This window comes from Salmo salar, chromosome 01, assembly GCF_965601325.2.
Source record: "Salmo salar chromosome 01, fSalSal1, whole genome shotgun sequence".
Classification (NCBI taxonomy): domain Eukaryota; kingdom Metazoa; phylum Chordata; class Actinopteri; order Salmoniformes; family Salmonidae; genus Salmo; species Salmo salar.
In genome coordinates, this window is record NC_138291.1 from 42,499,293 (window position 1) to 42,521,551 (window position 22,259).

At 45.0% G+C, this 22,259-nt stretch overlaps 1 protein-coding gene across 12 annotated transcripts in view; it reads right to left on the reverse strand.

The window, feature by feature from the left end:
* The window catches only part of LOC106601783 (gephyrin), a 123,282-nt gene that overhangs the window by 55,797 nt on the left and 45,226 nt on the right, over positions 1–22,259 (reverse strand). For all 12 annotated transcript variants that reach the window (XM_082974504.1, XM_045717873.2, XM_045717853.2 and 9 more), the window contains exon 2: positions 2,007–2,085. In XM_082974504.1, the coding sequence (XP_082830630.1) occupies positions 2,007–2,085 (79 nt within the window). The remainder of the gene's footprint in view (positions 1–2,006; positions 2,086–22,259) is intronic.

A 22,259-nucleotide genomic window follows, 5' to 3' on the forward strand; every position in this document is an offset into this window, starting at 1 on the left:
CCACCTGTTGTCTATTCCATTTGTCTGGGAGGAGATCCCTCAGGAGACCATCCGCCACCTCATCAGGAGCATGCCCAGGCGTTGTAGGGAGGTCATACAGGCACGTGGAGGCCACACACACTACTGAGCCTCATTTTGACTTGTTTTAAGGACATTACATCAAAGTTGGATCAGCCTGTAGTGTGGTTTTCCACTTTAATTTTGAGTGTGACTCCAAATCCAGACCTCCATGGGTTGATAAATTGGATTTCCATTGATTATTTTTGTGTGATTTTGTTGTGAGCACATTCAACTATGTAAAGAAAAAAGTATTTAATAAGATTATTTATTTCATTCAGATCTAGGATGTGTTGTTTAAGTGTTCCCTTTATTTTTTTGAGCAGTATATTATGTTAAAATAAGTGTTCATTCAGTATTGTTGTAATTGTCATTATTACAAATAAATAAATAAATAAAAATCGTCTGATTAATCGGCACCGGCTTTTTTGGGTCCTCCAATAATCGGCATCGGCGTTGAAAAATCATAATCGGTCGACCTCTAATTTTAATGGACCAAACATTTGCTTTTCTTTCAAAAACAAGGACATTTCTAAGTGAGCCCAAACTTTTGAACGGTAGTGTACTTTTGTATATATAGTGTATAAACTCCCACACCCTCCCCATATATCCGCTCTTTCTCTCTCCCCCTCTGTCAGTCCGTCCATTCCTGCCAACAGTCATTAGCCACTCAGAGCATCTTGTCCCTTGATCACCGCGCCGTCACACACGGTCACTCACTGTCACCCCTGCCGGGGGCCACCCTGTGTGTGTGTGTGTGTGTGTGTGTGTGTGTGTGTGTGTGTGTGTGTGTGTGTGTGTGTGTGTGTGTGTGTGTGTGTGTGTGTGTGTGTGTGTGAGAACCCTGGGTGTGGTTCAGAGGGCAGAACGCGTCTGGACATGGCTCTACACTGACCTTTGTTTCCGTTCTCTGCTGTTCTGAGCTTTGAGGTAAATGGACAATTGTCTTTGACAGCTTCAGAATGTATGTGTGCACGTGCGCTTGTGTCTGTCCGTGAGTGTTTGTGTGTACAATTGGCTGCATATAGCCCAGCATTTAGGAGTGTTGGGCCAGTAACTGAAAGTTTGCTGGTTAGAATCCCCGAACCAACTAGGTCAAATCTGCCGATGTGCCCTTGACCAAGGCACTTAACCCTAATTGCTCCTGTAAGTCTCGCTGGATAAGAGCGTTTGCGAAATTACTAAAATGTAAAATGTAGTAGTCGGGCATTAATAGTGGCCAGAGCCTAGCGTACAGCCCAAGCCCAGCCGGTGTTGGCATTAACCAGCATTAACCAGCACACACACCACGCACACACTGGTGTCTCAACGCTCTGCAACACACACACACACACACACACACACACACACACACACACACACACACACACACACACACACACACACACACACACACACACACACACACACACACACACACACACACACACACACACACACACACACACACACACAGGTGCCTCAACGCTCTGCAACACACCACACACACATTGGTGTCTCAACGCTCTGCAACACACCACACACACCCTGGTGTCTCAACGCTCCGCAACACGCTTCTGCCGCTGTGAAATATCAAGTGTGGCACCAGCATAATTGGACTGAGATTAATCAATTATTTAAATGGCACGTTACACGCTGGTGCCTGACCCCTGACTCTGAGGGAGGGAGGGAGGGAGGGAGGGAGGGAGGGAGGGAGGGAGGGAGGGAGGGAGGGAGGGAGGGAGAAAGAGAGTAGGAGAGGAGGCTCTGTCCTTGGTGAAAGTGGCTTGTCAGGAGGGTGCTACGTGAGAAACAATCTAAGCTAAGACGAGAGCTGAGGAGGCTGCAGAGCAGGATGGTGCAGTGGTGGAGGAGAGAGGCCAGCAGGTTCACGCACACACACACACTACTCAGGACCTGGATGACTGGTATGTGTGTGCTCGTCTAAAAGCGTGTGTGTGTGTACTCACAGTGACGGGTCGTGGACCAGATCTTTGAGGTTTACTCCACTGCGGTCCTCAGCCAGATTCCTAAAGCAGCTGTCACTCACTGTTGATAGAGAGTGGGAGGGAGAGAGATAGTGAGAGGGAAAGAGAGAGAGAGGGCAGAGAGAGGGAGGAAGATTAGAAGAGAGGAGAAAGAAACCATTAGTTCAGGCCTAGGTATGTATTCCAACAGTCTAACAAACACACAGTAACACACATCCATCATCTTCAGACTTCAGACTAAGCGTGGACATGTCCACATTGTTGCGACATCTCCATCAACACTCTTTACTCACGGGACCGAGAGAGAGAAGAGAAGTGAGAGAAAGAGGCATGGAGGAAGATTTGAAGATGAGAAGGATGACAGGATGAGCTAAATATAGAGTGCAGACGTGGAGAGAAAAGGAGAGAGTGAGACAGAAAGAGAGAATGGCTGTAGGGTGTGGTGGCGGCAGTGGCAGTGTGGTGGTGGCAGTGTGGCGGCGGCAGTGGCAGTGTGGCGGCGGCAGTGTGGCGGCAGTGTGGCGGCGGCAGTGTGGCAGTAGTGGTGGTGGCGGCAGTGGCAGTAGTGTTGGGGCGGTGGCAGCAGTGTTGGGGCGGCACCATGGCTGTGTGTTCCATATTAAGGAGCTAACTGACCTATAGCCTATTAAATACATGATAAAGCAGTGACATTTCAACCAGCAACACTGACTGGGCTCTAATCATTGTCTACTGCGCTCTACTCTGCTCCACATCAGGGAGAGAGAGCGAGACGAAGGGATAGAGTGAGAAAGAGAGAGATAGGGAAGGAGAGACAGAGAGAGTAGGGAATAAGAGAGGGAGAGAGAGTAGGGAAGGAGAGAGAGGGATAGGCAGAGGAAGTGTTGAAACACTTGCTTCATAATTGCAGCATTCCCCTAACCCCCTTACTCCCATCTTATAGCCAAACCTCATGTCTTCGCTCTCTCTCTGCGCTCTCCACTTCTATACACCAACTACTCCCTCTTACTCCCCCCCACTCACTCTCTCTTTCGCTCGCTCTTCCCCCTTTTTACTCTCCCTCTTTCCCCTGCTAACCCTTGATCTATAAATAGGCCGATCCCTGCAGGAGACAGCAGGCAGCAGGAGTGATCTCTACATAGAGGAGAGGAGAGAGAGAGAGATGAGAAAGACGGGGAAAGTGTGAACGCGAGAGAGAATCTGACTGCAGTTGGAACAGGCATGAAAGGAAACATTTTCTAAATTCAAAATGTGGAATTTTGAGTGGAGGGTGTAGAGGAGGGTGTAGAGACAGAGAGAGAGAGAGAGAGAGAGAGAGAGAGAGAGAGAGAGAGAGAGAGAGAGAGAGGGGATACCATGGAGGGTGTAGAGACAGAGAGAGAGAGAGCGGAGGGTAGAGAGTGGGGGATACCATGGAGGGTGTAGAGACAAAGCGGAGGGTAGAGAGAGGGGGAATACCTTGGAGGGTGTAGCGACAGAGAGAGAGAGCGGAGGGTAGAGAGAGGGGGATACCATAGAGGGTGTAGAGACAGAGAGAGAGAGAGCGGAGGGTAGAGAGAGGGGGAATACCATGGAGGGTGTAGAGACAGAGAGAGAGAGAGAGAGAGAGAGCGGAGGGTAGAGAGTGGGGGATACCATGGAGGGTGTAGAGACAGAGGAGGGTAGAGAGAGGGGAAATACCATGGAGGGTGTAGAGAGAGAGAGAGAGAGAGAGAGAGAGAGAGAGAGAGAGAGAGAGAGAGAGAGAGAGCGCGGAGGGTAGAGAGTGGGGGATACCATGGAGGGTGTAGAGACAAAGCGGAGGGTAGAGAGAGGGGGAATACCATGGAGGGTGTAGAGACAGAGGAGGGTAGAGAGAGGGGAAATACCATGGAGGGTGTAGAGAGAGAGAGAGAGCGGAGGGTAGAGAGTGGGGGATACCATGGAGGGTGTAGAGACAGAGAGAGAGAGAGCGGAGGGTAGAGAGTGGGGGATACCATGGAGGGTGTAGAGACAGAGAGAGAGAGAGCGGAGGGTAGAGAGTGGGGGATACCATGGAGGGTGTAGAGACAGAGAGAGCGAGAGCAGAGGGTTGAGAGAGGGGATACCATGGAGGGTGTAGAGACAGAGAGAGAGAGAGCGGAGGGTAAAGAGTGGGGATACCATGGAGGGTGTAGAGACAGAGAGAGCGAGAGCAGAGGGTTGAGAGAGGGGATACCATGGAGGGTGTAGAGACAGAGAGAGAGAGAGCGGAGGGTAGAGAGTGGGGAAATACCATGGAGGGTGTAGAGACAGAGAGAGAGAGAGCGGAGGGTAGAGAGAGGGGGATACCATGAAGGGTGTAGAGACGAGTGCTGCTCCAGAGACAGTTCTTCCTGGTCGGGCAACTTGGTCAGGAAAAACTCTTAACCATCTGCTTCCCTCTCCTCCACCCCTCTCCGTCCTCTCTCTCTGAGCTCCATGTGGTTCAAAATATTTGTTTGCAGACGGGAGGGTAGATTAGCCAATATAGAGTAGAGTAGAGTAGGGTAGAATAGTCAGAGCAGACAGCCCAGTAGCAGAGTGAGAGGGTAGGGAGATTCCCTCTCTTCTCCTATCATGTATCGCTCTCTCTGGTGAGAAGCCCCTGTGCCACAGCCCCAGGCAACAGAGAGAGAGAGCGAGTGAGCGAGAGAGGGAGGACACGACTGTGCTGTGCTGTAGTGACTAGGCTAGTAATGATAGAGTGAGTGAGTGAGTGAGTGAGTGAGTGAGTGAGTGAGTGAGTGAGTGAGTGAGTGAGTGAGTGAGTGAGTGAGTGAGTGAGTGAGTGAGTGAGTGAGTGAGTGAGTGAGTGAGTGAGCGAGCGAGCGAGCGAACCAAGCGATGTACAAGGTCAAAGGCCTATTCCAGGGATATTCAAACTGGGGTCCACAGAGGCACTGCAAGGGGTCGGTGAAAATAAAATATATGTTTTTATTAATATTGCTAGTGATAACAGAATAAACTCATTTTGAATTACATACCTACCCAGTTTGCCTGAGCAGGGCTGTCTGGGCAAGAAACGTTTGAATATCCCTATTCCTTCAATAACCCTTTCCCTTTCTGTCTCTCACCCCAATTAAAAGTACTCTCTCTTACCGTCTCGCCTTTCACACCAACAGTGCAAGGCCACACACACACACACACACACACACACACACACACACACACACCAAACCCATGGAAGTGAGACAGAAAGAGAGGAAAGAGAAGGATAAGAACAGAACAGGGCAAAATAGGGCAACGTGAGAAAAAGAAAGGAAGAGACAGGGAGCCAGAAAATGGGAGGGAGAGAGATGGAAGTACGTGCGTGTGTGGTCAGCTCCTCGTAGGGCTGACGTACGGATCAGAGACAGGAACACACTGATCCCCAGGCTCACGGTCAACAGCGGTAGACCGCCGTGCCGTCTGTGTGTGTGTGTATTACATCCACGTGGGAAGTGAGTGAAGTGAGCTAACGAGGGAATGAAAGAGAGGAGAGAGAGAAAACGAGCGAGAAAGGGAGGTACAGAGCGAGAGAGAAGGTCCCTAATCTGAGCTCTATTTCAAAGCATCTCCCTGTACAATGGTAACGTTTCCCGGATAACCATTTAACAAAGCAGAGGCAGAGAGAGGAGAATAAGCTATTTATACAGTGCATTGGGAATGTATTAAAGACCCCTTCCCATTTTCCACATTTTGTTACGTTACAGCATTATTCGAAAATTGATGAGAAATCCATCTACACACACAATACCCCATAATGACAAAACAAAAACAGTTTTTTTAGTAGTGTTGCTATGACATTTTTGGCCGATACCGATATTTTACATACCAAAAAAACATGATACCAATATGCGGTACTTAAAATGTAAGCGTCCTTTTATGTAACGCCCTGGCCATAGAGAGGGTTTTTTGTTCTCTATTTTTGGTTAGGTCAGGGTGTGACATGGGTGGGCGTTCTAGGGTTCTTTTTCTATGTTGGTGGTTTTCTTTGTTTCGGCCGTGTATGGCTCTCAATCAGGAACAGGTATAGATCGTTGTTGCTGATTGAGAGTCATACATAGGCAGCCTGTTTTTCCTTTGGGGTTTGTGGGTGAATAATTTCTGTTTAGTGTTTGCACCTGACAGTACTGTTTGGCTGTCGGTTTCTTGTTTTTTTTGTCTAACGTGTTCTTTCTTTAATAAATTCATTTAAGATGAACACATCCTCCGCTGCACCTTGGTCTCATTCTGACGACGGCCGTTACGTTTTAAGCATTCTAGTACAGTTAAATAGTTAACACACACAGCGGTCTAAGGCACTGCATCTCAGAGCAAGAGGCATCACTACAGTCCCTGGTTCGAATCCAGGCTGTATCACATCCGGCTGTGATTGGGAGTCCCATTGGGCGGCGCACAATTGGCCCAGCATCGTCCGGGTTTGACCGGGGTAGGCAGTCATTGTGAATAATAATTTGTTCTTAACTGACTTGCCTAGTTACACACACAAGTTATTTTGTTGGCATTTACGTATGTCCCCATCACCAGTAAAACATAAGTCAAAATGTATTTCACTTACTTGCTGTGCTGTTTCGTTGTTCATTTGTTCAGTCGTTACATTCTCAATCAGGATTTCATCATACATGTGAAGTTTCAGCTCTCTGTCCGTGGTCTCTCTTCCTCGGTGCGCACTGTCACTGTGTCCATTTCCATCTTGTCCAGCTGCGTATGTAACATTTCACGTAAACCCGGTTTCTTGTCTGCATCGAAGTAGCAGTCCTAGTCCATAGCATGGAGCATGGTGGCGACAGAGTAAAGAGAGAATACCACCGAATAGCTTGTTCCCAACCTGTGTCGGCAGTTTTGTCGATCAGGCGTTTCAATGCCATTACAGAGGGTATCACGTCTGCTGCAGGAACAGTTGATGAGCTTATTTCTCAAGTCAGTTGTTCGAATGGAGCTAGCTGATGTTAGTGTGCTCATGTTTCCAAGTGGCAGCAGCGGTATGACAACCAGCACATTCATGAGCATGAAATACGACTTTCCTCAGTACGAAATCTTTGACGACCCACTGTGCTGTCAGACTCAGCATGCTCATGGGGCTGATATCGGTGGTCCAAATCTCAGTCGTGATGCTAATAGCAGTGAAGCTAATACTGTGTAACTCCGGTAGGGTAACATCTGAACATTTGCACACTCGGTAGTGTGTACCGGTTCTCGACCAGTCGGTGAAAGCCAACATCGCCCACTACAGAGAACGGTTGATTGTCAAGGGCCTCGAAAACCATTATCTTGTCGTTAATGGAGTTGTCTCGCTGAAATGTTCTTACTTTTTCAAATGACTGCTCGATTTATTGACTGCTTGATCCACACAGCAGACATTATGGGCTAGGTTAGGAATGCTGTGAGGCACGTGTAGCGCTAAATTTTACGTGGCGTCATTACGTCATGTACCTACGTTATATAGGTATGCACGTCAGCTTTGACATCGGTTTTGCACATTGGAGTTACACTAGACATCGGCTGATTCCGATATCGTCACCGATATATCGTGCATCCCTAGTTTAGAAATGTTTGCAAATATATTAAAAATAAAAAACAGAAATATCTTATTTACATACAGAACCAATCAAAAGTTTGGACACACCTACTCATTCCAGGGTTCTGACTAGTACTGTAAGTATTTCAGACCCTTTGCTATGAGACTCAAAATTGAGGTGCATGCTGTTTCCATTGATCATCCTTGAGATGTTTTTACAAGTTGATTGAAGTCCACTTGTTGTAAATTCAATTAAATTGTACATTATTTAGAAAGGCACACACACCTGTCTGAGCAAAAACCAAGCCATGAGGTCAAAGAAATTGTCCGTAGAGATCCTAGACAGGTTTGTCAAGCCTGGGGAAGGGTACCAAAACAATTCTGCAGCATTGAAGGTCCCCAAGAACAAGGTGGCCTCCATCATTCTTAAATGGAAGAAGTTTGGAACCACCAAGAGTCTTCCTAGAGCAGGCTGCCCGGACAAATCAGCAGGGCATTGGTCAGGGAGGTGGCCAAGAATCCGTTTGGTCACTCTGACAGAGCTCCAGAGTTCCTCTGTGGAGATGGGAGAATCTTCCAGAAGGACAACCATCTCTGCAGCACTCCACCAAATCAGCAGGAACAGGAAAACTAGTCAGGATCGAGGGCAAGATGAATGGAGCAAAGTACAGAGAGATCCTTGATGAAAACCTGCTCCAGAGCGCTCAGGACCTCAGACTGGGTCGAGATCACCTTCCAACAGGACAACAACCCTAAGCACACAGCCAAGACAATGTAGGAGTGGCTTCAGGACAAGTCTCTGAATGTCCTTGAGTGGCCCAGCCAGAACCCAGACCTGAACCTGATCGAACATCTCTGGAGAGACCTGAAAATAGCTGTGCAGTGACGCTCCCCATCCAACCTGACAGAGCTTGAGAGGATCTGCAGAGAAGAATGGGAGAAACTCCCCAAATGCAGGTGTGCCAAGCTTGTAGCGGCATACCCAAGAAGACTCGAGGCTGTAATAGTTTCGAAAAGGTGCTTCAACAACGTACTGAGTAAAGTCTCTGAATACTTGTGTAAATGTGATATCAGTTTATTTTTAATACATATGCAAACATTTCTAAAAAACAGTTTTTGCTTAGGCCTTATGGGGTATTGTGTGTAGATTGAGGAAAAAAACAAGTTACCCCATTTTAGAAGGCTGTAATGTAACAATGTGGAAAAAGTGAAGGGGTCTGAATACTTTCCGAATGCACTGTATCTGCAGGGTGAACGGAGGCAAGCAATATGAGTATTTGCCTGGGGTACTGTAAGTGTAGTTAGTGGCCTGTGTTCGGTGTTCAGTACAGTGATCGCCTGGTCATAGCCTAGCACACAGCCCCAGTCCCTGCTCATATTTAAACAGTGGTGTGTGGAGAGCAGCCCCACAGCCCCAGCCCCACCCCAAGCCATAGTCCCAGCTCCAGCTGTAGAGAGAGAGAATGACTACGTTTAGTATATCCACTACCCTGCACTGCAGCTGTTCCCCCTCTCCCTCGCTCTCTGGAGTTGGTTGTGTGAGGAGGCTGAGAAGTTGCTGTCCCTTTTTTGTTCATTTCTTTCTTATTTCATGATCTTTTTAAAGCTACAGGATTTAGGTTAAGCTATTTATTTGATTTTAGCCTACATTGTCGGGTGAGTTAGTCGTTTGGGTGGCATTCATTTATGTATTATCACGTGGAGGAGCCGTCCCTGTCTCTTTGCTACTCTTTCACGTGTATGCCTAACCCGTATGTGACGGTGGAGGATGTTCTCCTCGCTGTGGGAGAACAGACTGGCTACGAAAATCTTTCAACGGCTTCGCGAATGAATAAAGCAGTGGTTGTGTTACTGAAAGAGAAGCGCCTTGTCAACTGGCTGGTTGAGACAGTTGTTACTCTAAACTATGTATTTCTTTTGCAAATCGAGCCGCTTTTCTCCCCGGCTACGAGGGTTACTATATCCAATGTGCTACCGTTCATTATCGATGGCAACCTGATGCGAGAGCTCAGACATTACGAGCTCGCACATTATGAGAGTTAATACTTGGATGTAAATAAAGGTTACTGCTTGTTTTTAGTCTCACCAACAAAAGCTTTAGTCTGAAGTGTTTCTAACGTGGGGAGATTGGACATAAGCGACAGGCATGCACGCACAGGGATCCTCTGTCGTGTCTGGCTCCAAATCTGAGAGCGGGCCGAGGGGGTTCGGGGCAGTCCCGGCCTCCATACTCAACGCCAAAAAGTCCATACTCAACGCCAAACTGTTGACGTTAATGTAGCCGAGGTTGCCTTGGCAGGGAGCTCAGGGGCGGGTATGATACACTAGCGGTTCTGGGATGTGGGGGCAGTGCCCCTATGACAACAATTTTGGACCCCCTTGTGGCTCCCCTAAATGTGGAGTTTGAAATAATTTTTATATAACTAATTTTTGCTATCGTTCTTTTTTTACATCCATTATTAGACAGTGGCAACGATGATGATTATGAGCATGGTCTTTTGGCTGCGAAAGCCTGCAATGCAGTGAAGAAAACGATATGACAACAATAACGTCTAATGTAACTGGCCCCTCTAACAGTACAACTGGCCCCAGCTTGGCCCCCCCAGTTGAAATGGTCTAGAACCGCCACTGGCATGATAGTGACTGAAATCCCAACAGTAGTTACCGAGGGCAGCGGCAACGCTGACTCCGAGGCTGATACGCCCGTCTCACAGAAAATGGAGAATGATGTGCCCACTGTAGTTACAGACACGCAGGGTGATGTGTTCAGTGTAATTACAGACACGCAGGGTGATGGTGGGGAGGAGTTGGCTGCAGTGGGGTAGAGTCGCGTTCCGTGGAACTGCCTGATGAGGATGGAGGAAGAGACTGATACGCCGTCAGATATCCCCATCAACGTAGATGTAGCATCTCAGGGTGGATTCCCAGTTAGGTTCACTGTACACATTACAGCGGGATAATGATTTTCTGCAGGATTCATTTGGTAAGAAGATTGACATACAATTTTTTTTTTTCCTAATGTAGAGAAGTTTATCAGGACAGTCAATCTCATCAGTGGGCTTGGATATAGTTAGAGGGGCCGTTGGTGTTTGAATGGCAATGTCACAGCAGTAAGAGAAAGGTCCAACAGAAGGAAAGAAAGTGGTAGAAAAGAAAAATGATGGGTATGATCCTGCATCACAGGGTGATTTGACTCAGCTGTGGGAAGGTATTGACTCAGCTGTGGGAAGGTATTGACTCAGCTGTGGGAAGGTATTGACTCAGCTGTGGGAAGGTATTGACTCAGCTGTGGGAAGGTATTGACTCAGCTGTGGGAAGGTATTGACTCAGCTGTGGGAAGGTATTGACTCAGCTGTGGGAAGGTATTGACTCAGCTGTGGGAAGGTATTGACTCAGCTGTGGGAAGGTATTGACTCAGCTGTGGGAAGGTATTGACTCAGCTGTGGGAAGGTATTGACTCAGCTGTGGGAAGGTATTGACTCAGCTGTGGGAAGGTATTGACTCAGCTGTGCGAAGGTATTGACTCAGCTGTGCGAAGGTATTGACTCAGCTGTGGGAAGGTATTGACTCAGCTGTGGGAAGGTATTGACTCAGCTGTGGGAAGGTATTGACTCAGCTGTGGGAAGGTATTGACTCAGCTGTGCGAAGGTATTGACTCAGCTGTGGGAAGGTATTGACTCAGCTGTGGGAAGGTATTGACTCAGCTGTGGGAAGGTATTGACTCAGCTGTGGGAAGGTATTGACTCAGCTGTGGGAAGGTATTGACTCAGCTGTGCGAAGGTATTGACTCAGCTGTGCGAAGGTATTGACTCAGCTGTGCGAAGGTATTGACTCAGCTGTGGGAAGGTATTGACTCAGCTGTGGGAAGGTATTGACTCAGCTGTGGGAAGGTATTGACTCAGCTGTGCGAAGGTATTGACTCAGCTGTGGGAAGGTATTGACTCAGCTGTGCGAAGGTATTGACTCAGCTGTGGGAAGGTATTGACTCAGCTGTGGGAAGGTATTGACTCAGCTGTGGGAAGGTATTGACTCAGCTGTGGGAAGGTATTGACTCAGCTGTGGGAAGGTATTGACTCAGCTGTGGGAAGGTATTGACTCAGCTGTGGGAAAACATACGGAAATTAGATATTTCTGTATTTCATTCTCGATAAGTTAGCAAAACATTTTAAAAACATGTTTTCAATTTGTCATTTTAGGGTGTGTAGATGGACGGAGAGAAAAATATACACAACCATTCAAAAAGTTTGGGGTCACTTAGAAATGTTCTTGTTTTTGAAAGAAAAGCTACTTTTTTATTCATTAAAATAACATAAAATTGATCAGAAACACAGTGTAGACGTTTATGTTGTAAATGACTATTGTATCTAGAAACGGCAGATTTTTTAATGAAATATCTACATAGGAGTACTGAGGCCCATTATCAGCAACCATCACTCCTGTGTTCCAATGGCACGTTGTGTTAGCTAATCCAAGTTTATCACTTAAAAAAGCTAATTGATCATTAGAAAACCATTTCTCAATTATGTTAGCACAGCTGAAACTGTTGTGCTGATTAAAGAAGCAATAAAACTAGCCTTCTTTAGACTAGTTGAGTATCTGAAGCATCAGCATTTGTGGGTTCGACTACAGGCTCAAAATGGCCAGAAACAAAGACCTTTCTTCTGAAACTCGTCGTGTTGGTAGCAATGATGAATGTGTATAAATCGTCTATGGTTGGTTAGTTCTCAGCTGGCTAGCAATCATGCTGCCAATTTAGTGACGCTAGCTAGCTAACAGCAAGCTGACAATATTGAAATATCCATGATAGGTATGCTTAGCTAGCCAGTCTAATGGAGATGAATGAAATTAGTGGGGTGGTTAAATTGTTTATTGTTCTTTATTTGTTGTAGGTGGTACAGAATCTGATTGCAACATGTGCTTCCAACACCTAGCTCTGCAAGGTGAAGGTAAGTTGGCCAAAATATTTACAAGCTGACGGCTCAGATACAGTGCATTTGGAACGTAAATCAGAGACCTTGACTTTTTCCACATTGTTACATTAGAGTATTATTCTAAAAAAAGTATTGTTTTTTTATGTTCCTCATCAATCTACACACAGTACCTGATAATGACAAAGCAAAAACAGGTTTTCAATATTTTTGCACAATGACGCTTGGCATTCAGGCCAAAGAGTTCAATCTTGGTCCTTTAGGTGCCTTTTGACAGACTCCAAGCGGGCGGTCATGTGCATTTTACAGAGGAGTGGCTTCCGTAAGGCAACTCTACCATAAAGGCCTGATTGGTGGAGTTCTGCAGAGATGGGAGAACCTTCCAGAAGGACAACCATCTCCACAGAGGAACTCTGGAGCTCTGCCAGAGTGACCATCGGGTTCTTGGTCACCTCCCTGACCAAAGCCCTTCTCCCCTGATTGCTCAGTTTGGCTGGGCAGCTAGCTCTAGGAAGTCTTGGTGTTTCCATACTTCTTTCATTTAAGAATGATGGAGGCCACTGTGTTCTTGGGGACTTTCAATGCCGCAGAAAGTTTTTGGTACCCTTCCCCAGATCTGTGCCTCGACACAATCCTGTCTCGGAGCTCTACGGACAATTCCTCCGACCTCATGGCTTGGTTTTTGCTCTGACGTGCACTGTCAACTGTGGGACCTTAGACAGGTGTGCCTTCCCAAATCATGTCCAATCAATTGAATTTACCACAGGTGGACTCCAACCAAGTTGTAGAAACATCTCAAGGATGATCAATGGAAACAGGATGTACCTGAGCTCAATTTCGAGTCTCATAGCAAAGGGTCTGAATACTTATGTTAATAAGGTATTTCAGTTTTTTTATTGTGTGTAGATTGATTAAATATATAAAAAAAAGTCATACATTTTAGAATGAGGCTATAACGTAACAAAATGTGGAAAAGGTTAAGGGGCCTGAATACTTTCTGAATGCACTGTAGCTCAATTTACAGTAAGCATGGTATAAACATGAATTGGGTAGTGTTTGTATGGTTTGTGTTATGGGTAGCCTGAGGACCACAGAGTACCTTCCAGACCATGTAATCAATTTAGTCTACCCCTCTTCTCTTTTTAATTAAAATTATAATTTTTTACTCCAGTTTTCTGGAGTCATCCACAGTGCCCTGCTGAAACAAACCCAAAGCGCGGGAATTTTGGGTACACAAGCATGGTGGAGCTGACACAACTTGCAGTTATGGAGCACAACAGGATTGTGGGACAGAAACCAACACTGAAAAGGTATAAAATCAAGACTACAACAGTAATGACACAACTACCTCATTCTTCTCTCCACATATTCTCAAAACACAATACAAAGACATGTCTACAAAATTCCCCTGCAAAGGGCTACTATTGACAAGAATGATCTGTCAAAGTCAACGGGACAAGGGAGATTTACAGACAGTACTTTGAGATGAGGAAGGGGGTTTCGGTTGTGCTTAGAGAGTAAATGTACTGTTGTGTCAGAGAATGATTCAGGTGCCATTTCTCATCCATCTCCCATACACATACTGTGCAAGCACTGCCTTCCTAAGACTTTTCAAACAAACATTCTTTAGCCCCCCCCAGCCCATTCACTTTGTTGACTGATCTTTCCTCTCAAAAGCAGCTCCCAATGTCCCCTCATTGTCCCTAAACAATATGCTAACCGGTCCCATTCGGTTGACACATTTACCAACTACGTCCAGTCCACAAAAAGTGTAAAATGTTAACACCACAGCCATGTACTTCCAGGAGATGTGAAGTACCATCAAATGTTCTGCAAGAGGACCAAACAGTTGGTGGTTAAGAAGCCCTACACCAGTTTCTGCAGAACCTTATCCAGCTGGCCGTTCACCATAGACAGGACAATTGGCCTTTTGATCAATCAGATGTGATTAAGACCAATTAGTGTAAAAAAAAATGTTTTTAAAGATCAGAATTGGGCTGCCTATGCAGCCAGTGTGGCTCAGCATAAGACCATGTAGAACAGGGGTTGCCAACCCTGTTCCTGGAGAGCTACCCTCCTGTAGGTTTTCGCACCAATCCCAGTTGTAACTAACAGGGTTCAGTTTATCATCAACCATCGAATTATTAGAATCAGGTGTGCTAGATTATGGTTTGAGTGAAAACCTACAGGATGGTAGCTATCCAGGAACAAGGTTGGAGAGCCCTGATGTAGAACCACAATCAAATATGGATATTTTTTATACATTTTTTAAATGTGTCTGCCCTTATAGAGTCACAGAAGATATTCATATACAGTGCATTCGGAAAGTATTCAGACCCCTTTTTCCACATTTTGTTACCTTACAGCCTTATTCTAAAATGGATTAAATAAATAAAAAAAAACTCAGAAATACCTTATTTACATAAGTATTCAGACACTTTGCAAATGGGACTCGAAATTGAGCTCAGGTGCATCCTGATTCCATTCATCATCCTTGAGACATTTCTACAACTTGATTGTGGTCCACCTGTGGTAAATTCAACTGATTGGACATGATTTGGAAAGGCACACACTGGTCTATATAAGGTCCAGCAATTGACAGTGCATGTCAGAGCAAAAACCAAGCCATGAGGTTCGAGACAGGATTGTGTCGAGGCACAGATCTGGGGAAGGGTACCAAAACGTTTCTGCAACATTGAAGGTCCAAGAACTCAGTGGCCTCCATCATTCTTAAATGGAAGAAGTTTGGAACCACCAAGACTCTTCCTAGAGCTGGCTGCATTGCCAAACTGAGCAATCGGGGGAGAAGGGCCTTGGTCAGGGAGGTGACCAAGAACCTGATGGTCAGTCTGGCAGAGCTCCAGAGTTCCTCTGTGGAGATGGGAGAACCTTCCAGAAGCATAACCATCTCTGCAGCACTCCACCAATCAGGCCTTTACAGTAGAGGCCAGACGGAAGACACACTTCAGTAAAAGGCACATGACAGCCCGCTTGGAGTTTGCCAAAAGGCACCTGAAGGACTCAAGATTTTCTGGTCTGATGAAACCAAGATTGAACTCTTTGGCCTGAATGCCAAGCGTCATGTCTGGCGGAAACCTGGCACCATCCATACAGTGAAGAAAGGTGGTGGCAGCATCATGCTGTGGGGATGTGTTTCAGTGGCAGGGACTGGGAGACTAGTCAGGATCGAGGTTCAAGATGAACGGAGCAAAGTACAGAGAGAATCATGATGAAAACCTGCTCCAGAGCGCTCGGGACCTCAGACTGGGGCGAAGGTTCACCTTCCAACGGGACAACGACCCTAAGAACACAGCCAAGACAACACTGTAGTGACTTCGGGACAAGTCTCTGAATGTCCTTGAGTGGCCCAGCCAGAGCCTGGACTTGAACTCAATCGAACACCTCTGGAGAGAGCTGAAAATAGCTGTGCAGCGATGCTCCCCATCCAACCTGACAGAGCTTGAGAGGATCTGCAGAGAAGAATGAGAGAAACTCCCCAAATACAGATGTGCCAAGCTTGTAGCGTCAAAGACTTGAGGCTGTAATCGCTGCCAAAGGTGCTTCAACAAAGTACTGAGTAAAGGGTCTGAATACTTATGTAAATGTGATAGTTTTTGTTTATGGCTACTGGTAGTTGTTTAGCTAGCTAACATAGCTAGGTAGCTACAGTAGTTAACTAAGTTAGCAAAAAGAAAAATTATTTGCCTTCCCCCCACTAACACAGTAGTATGTTAGCCAGCAATACACAATATGGGTTTCAGTGCATAAACTTACTTAGCTAGGCACCGTATTTATCATCTGCCCTCTAGATGCTGGCATCGGCTGTAGCTGAGCTTCTAACGTTAGCTAAATCCAACTACCGGTACTTGTTTCGAATCCTCTGCGCTATATTCCGGTTAAAACGTGTATGGTTGAATAGATGCTCCATGGTCAAATTCGTGTTGATGAGAGGAATCACTTTAAACCATTGCACCTGGTCAGTTCTTTCAGTTTAGTCCAAAGGATTGTTGTTAGCGTCCGCCTTTAAAAAAATGCCCATTTTGTGGGAGGGATGGGGGCCAGAACACGAAGCACCGCGCAACACAAATTGTAGTCTTTCAGAGACTGGAACAAATGTGACTGTTTGTATATTTAGCAGCCACCGGACGTCTTTCAGCGGTTCCTATCAAATAAGGACAACCATGTTTACACCCACAAAAACATACATTGCAGTATAACATAGAGACTTCGCAATTCCACAAAGCAGGAATACAGTAATAGGCTGTAGGCTTGTTCATTTAGCAGACAAGATGTGCTTATATTATATGATTTTATAGTAAGAAGAATATAATTGAACTTAGCTGAATAATATATTAAGGATATTTTTCCGTTCCGGAGTGAGAGTACGCATATGAAGTGGCTATTTTACGCGTAAAAGTGATCATTTGAAACAGGTCCTATATTCTATATTTATAGTTATTTGGCAACTTTAGTTGTGAATGATACAAACCATATAATGCCTTAGAAATCAAGACATATGGACGGCATAGTGCGATTATAGGGTATTGATGTGTAACGGTTGTCTTCATAAATGGACCAAGGCGCAGCAGGTATGTGAATACTCATATTTAATTACAAATAAGGAGTAAAGCATCCACTTAACAATACAATAAAGGTGACAACAGCTACAGTTCTGCAGGCTAGAAACGCAGTGCAAAAACAACCACCCACAACCCCAAAGAAAAACACACACACCTATATAGGACTTCCAATCAAAGGCAACTCATACACACCTGCATTCAATTGGAAGTCCCAATCAACAATACAAACATTCCCCATACACAAAACTGCCACGTCCTGACCCCAAAACTAAAACAATAGCTCCATCTGCTGGTCAGGACGTGACATGACGATTTTATTAAGTCGCAAAAAAAGCTTGCGCTCTGTTCCTTGCCCTCAGGCTGTACACGCTGTTCTCTTATCAAGTCAAAATATTCTCACCCATCAGACTATTCTCAATTTCAGTTTAGAATGGTCCATTTTCAAATGGGCAGGAACATGGGCAAGAGAAAAAAAGACATGTTATCCGTATGCGCTCCAATAGCGAACGGAGGCCACTTTCCTGACGGTTCCTTTCACTAATTTCGGGTAGGCTACTATGGTTATTTCGCTGCATGACAGGTGATATTCCGCCCAGACTCTGTATGCCATGGGCTCTTCAACCCTGCAGCTACCCAGTGCTTAATTTGGGAAACAAAGTGAAATCTGTTCGGGAACATCGATAGTAACATGTTTTCACAAGGAAACATATTTCATTAAAATTGTTTATAGCCCCTCTCTCTCCACGCTGGAGAAAGAAATGAAGGCGAGAGGGAAGGAGATGGAAACGCACAGTGGTGAGATATTCATTAGCGAAAGGTAATGCGTCAGCCTAATAATTATGAAAATATAAAAAACTGCCCTATTACTAGGCTATTCAAATCAAATAAAAATGCACTATAATTGCAGACTAACTCTGAATTTGTTTAATTTAAGATAGACCAATTATGTACCAAAGATATCTTAAGTCAGTATTATTTATGTTTTTCTGCCATATGCGGTAGGCTATATATTGTGTAACACACAATCATACTTTTTTTTGGGGGGGGGGGGGGGCTTGGGCTCATATATAGGCCTTTGCGTTTGCATAAGCTCTAATATGCATATGGGTGTTTTGAATTAATCAATTAGAAAGCACTGTCCATTTCATTGTGTTAGGCTTTGAAACAACATCCACAACGACCATGTTTTCCACTCAGTTTTAACCTGTTGTTTCAACCATTTTTCTTCAAATTGATAAATCACAGTGAGATGAGTTTTAAAAGCACATACTGTTTTGATGATGTTTTGTTTTTTTATGTGATTTTTGTTTGTATTTGCATTGATTTCAGAGTGGTTAGAGGAACAATAGAGCCCTGAGTACAGGGCCATTAGTTACCTGATGATCATTAGTGAGTTGGATACTACGAAGACATGTCCAGAGTGCATAAGAGGAGATTACCGTGACTCCTTCACATAGAACTTTATTGCGGTCATGACTCATGACTGCCGGTGTGGAGGTAATACGGTCACCGCAACAGCCCTAGTCATGGCTCTATGTAGTACTGTGCGCATCCCATAGTCTGTTCTGGACTTGGGGACTGTGAAGAAACCTCTGGTGACAGCTCGGTGTATTAAACATATCAATACTTCTCACAAATACAAGTAGTGATGAATTCAACCTCTCCTCTACTTTGAGCCAAAAGAGATTGACATGCATATTATTAAACTGTTAGGTCTCCATGTACATTTAAGGGCCAGCTGTGCTGCTCTGCTTTGTGACAATTCCAATTTTTGTAAATCCCTCTTTGTGTCACCTGACCACACGACTGGACAGTAGTCCATGTGCGACAAAACTAGGACCTGTAGGACTTGCCATGTTGATAGCGATGTTAAGAAAGCAGAGTAACGCTTTATTATGGACAGACCTCTCCCCATCTTAGCTACTGTTGCATCAATATGTTTTGACCATGACTGTTCACAATCCAGGGTTGCTCCAAGCAGTTGAGTCTCCTCAACTTTCCCAATTTCCACATTGTTCATTGCAGTTTTTTGTTGAGGTTTAGGGTTTTGTGAATAATTTGTTTTTGAAATATTTAGGACAAATGTATTTTTTGCCACCCATTTTGAAACTGACAGCAGCTCTTTGTTAAGTGATGCAGTGATTTCACTTGCTGTGGTACCTGATGTGTAGAGTCATCATCACATATACACACAGGCTTTACTCAGAGCCAGTCACAAGTCATTAGTAAATATTAAAACAAGTAAGGGGCCTAGACAGCTGCCCTAGGGAATGCCTGACGACCTGGAGTATGTTTGAGAGGCTTCTATTAAAGAACACCCTCTGTGTTCTGTTAGGCAGGTAACTCTCAATCCACAATATAGCAGGGGATGTAAAGACATAACACTTTTCTCCAGCAGCAGATTATGATCGATAATGTCAAAAGCGGCACTGAAGTCTAACAAAACAGTTCCCCCAATATGTTTTATTATCAATTTCTTTCAGCCAATCACCAGTCATTTGTGTAAGTCCCATACACATTTAATGCCCTTCCCTTTAACCTGTTGGGGGTAGGGGGCAGTATTTACACGGCCGGATAAAAAACGTACCCGATTTAATCTGGTTATTACTACTGCCCAGAAACTAGAATATGCATATAATTATTGGCTTTGGATAGAAAACACCCTAAAGTTTCTAAAACTGTTTGAATGGTGTCTGTGAGTATAACAGAACTCATATGGCAGGCAAAAACCTGAGAAGATTCTGTACAGGAAGTGCCCTCTCTGACCATTCCTTCAGCTTCTTGACTCTGTTTATTGAAGACTGAGGATCTTTGCTGTAACGTGACACTTCCTACGGCTCCCATAGGCTCTCAGAAGGCGGGAAAAAGCTGAATGATGTAATTCCAGCCACTGGCTGAAAAACATTAGCGCTTTTGGCAAGTGCTCTATCAGAGGACAATGGGCTGAGGCGCGTGCACGAGTCGACCCCATGTTTTATTTTCTTTCGTCTTTGAACCTAAACACGCTTTCCCGGTCGGAATATTATCGCTTTTTTACGAGAAAAATGGCATAAAATTGATTTTAAACAGTGGTTGACATTCTTCGAAGTACGGTAATGGAATATTTAGAATTTTTTTGTCACGAAATGCGTCGTGCGGATAGTGTCTTGAACGTGCGGATAGTGTCGGATAGTGTCTTGAACGCACGAACAAAACAGAGGATATTTGGATATAACTATGGATTATTTGGGACCAAACCAACATTTGTTATTGAAGTAGAAGTCCTGGGAGTGCATTCTGACGAAGACAGCAAAGGTAATAACATTTTTCTTATAGTAAATCTGATTTTGGTGAGTGCTAAACTTGGTGGGTGTCTAAATAGCTAGCCCTGTGATGCCGGGCTATCTACTGAGAATATTGCAAAATGTGCTTTCACCGAAAAGCTATTTTAAAATCGGACATAGCGAGTGCATAGAGGAGTTCTGTATCTATAATTCTTAAAATAATTGTTATGCTTTTTGTGAACGTTTATCGTGAGTAATTTAGTAAATTCACCGGAAGTTTGCAGGGGGTATGCTAGTTCTGAACGTCACATGCTAATGTAAAAAGCTGGTTTTTGATATAAACATGAACTTGATTGAACAAAACATGCATGTATTGTATAACATAATGTCCTAGGGTTGTCATCTGATGAAGATCATCAAAGGTTAGTGCTGCATTTAGCTGTGGTTTGGGTTTATGTGACATTATATGCTAGCTTGAAAAATGGGTGTCTGATTATTTCTGGCTGGGTACTCTGCTGACATAATCTAATGTTTTGCTTTCGTTGTAAAGCCTTTTTGAAATCGGACAGTGTGGTTAGATTAACGAGAGTCTTGTCTTTAAAATGATGTAAAATAGTCATGTTTGAGAAATTGAAGTAATAGCATTTCTAAGGTATTTGAATAACGCGCCACGGGATTCAACTGGCTGTTGAGTAGGTGGGACGATTTCGTCCCGCCGACCCTAGAGAGGTTAAGCGTGCTGAAAATCGGTTGTCAATTTGTTCACTGTGAAAAAGCATTGCATCTGGTCAAACACCATTTGTTTTTAAAGTTTACTAAAAGGTTGGTAACAGGTTGATTACATTGAGAATACCCTTATTGGGCAGCAGGACTCAGGGTCAGAGAGGGAGCTGAGGGCTAAGCGGACACACCTAGGGTATTTTTTTACAGGATCAGGTGAATGGTGCGCTCATTAGAGCATGGATGGCTACCCTGACGGACATGGAGGCTCCGAGTGTGTTCTTCAATTTGGAAGGAAGTCGGTGCAGCAGAAGCAGATGTTCCATCTACGGCGTCCTTCAGGGTCTCTGATGTCGGACCCAGCAGAGATGAGGAGGATGACTTTGGACTTCTACGCAGACCTCAATGGTGACAGCAACACTGATCCTCATTGTGCTTAGGAGATAATACAGGGCCTGCCTAAGCTCAAGCCTGAGCAGAGTGCAGGACTGGAGGGTGATCTTTTGTTTCAGGAACTTACAGCGGCTGTGCAGCAGCTTTCCCCATTCCATGTGCTGAGGGTCGATGAAAGCAGAGTTTTAAACTTTCCTGGGGTGTATTGTGGAGGGACCTCTTGGAGGTCTTTCGGGAGACCTTTGAGAACTCTGTATTACCAGTCATCTGCCAGCGGGTATTGCTGTCACTACTGCCGAAAAAGGGGGACTTAGCTCTATTGAAGAACTGGAGGCCAGTGTCCTTGCCGTGCTTGGATTTCAAAACACTGTCCAAGTGTTTGGCAAATCTTCAGAAAGGTTGTTTGCTACAGTGGGGCAGAGTAGGGATACAGTTTTTAGGTGTGGTCTCGGGGACCTCAGTTTCAGGAGAGAAACTGGGAGGGGCTGGTGGACAAGGTTGCGGCTACGTTGTCTGGAAGGGTCCTGGTCAAATGTTCGCTCTAAGCTGCACACGTGCAGGTATGTGCAGCTCCCCTCGACTGCCACGCAGAAGAAATATCAGCCCACGCAGAGAAGCACTAGATTGAACTTTCTAGAGTTTTCCCCTTTAACACTATCAACGTTTCACTCTACTGTGGGAATTGTGATCGAATCAATGCAACATTTGCTACTTTCAATGTAAAATACCATAACAAAACGAACTATGCAAGACACAGTATGCAAAACTAACTTTGCAAGATAATTTCTTGTAGGCAGAGCACATTGGAGTAGGATTGTATTGCATTGACTCAGGCCCGTACTCTACACAGACCAGCGCGTCATAACCAAATC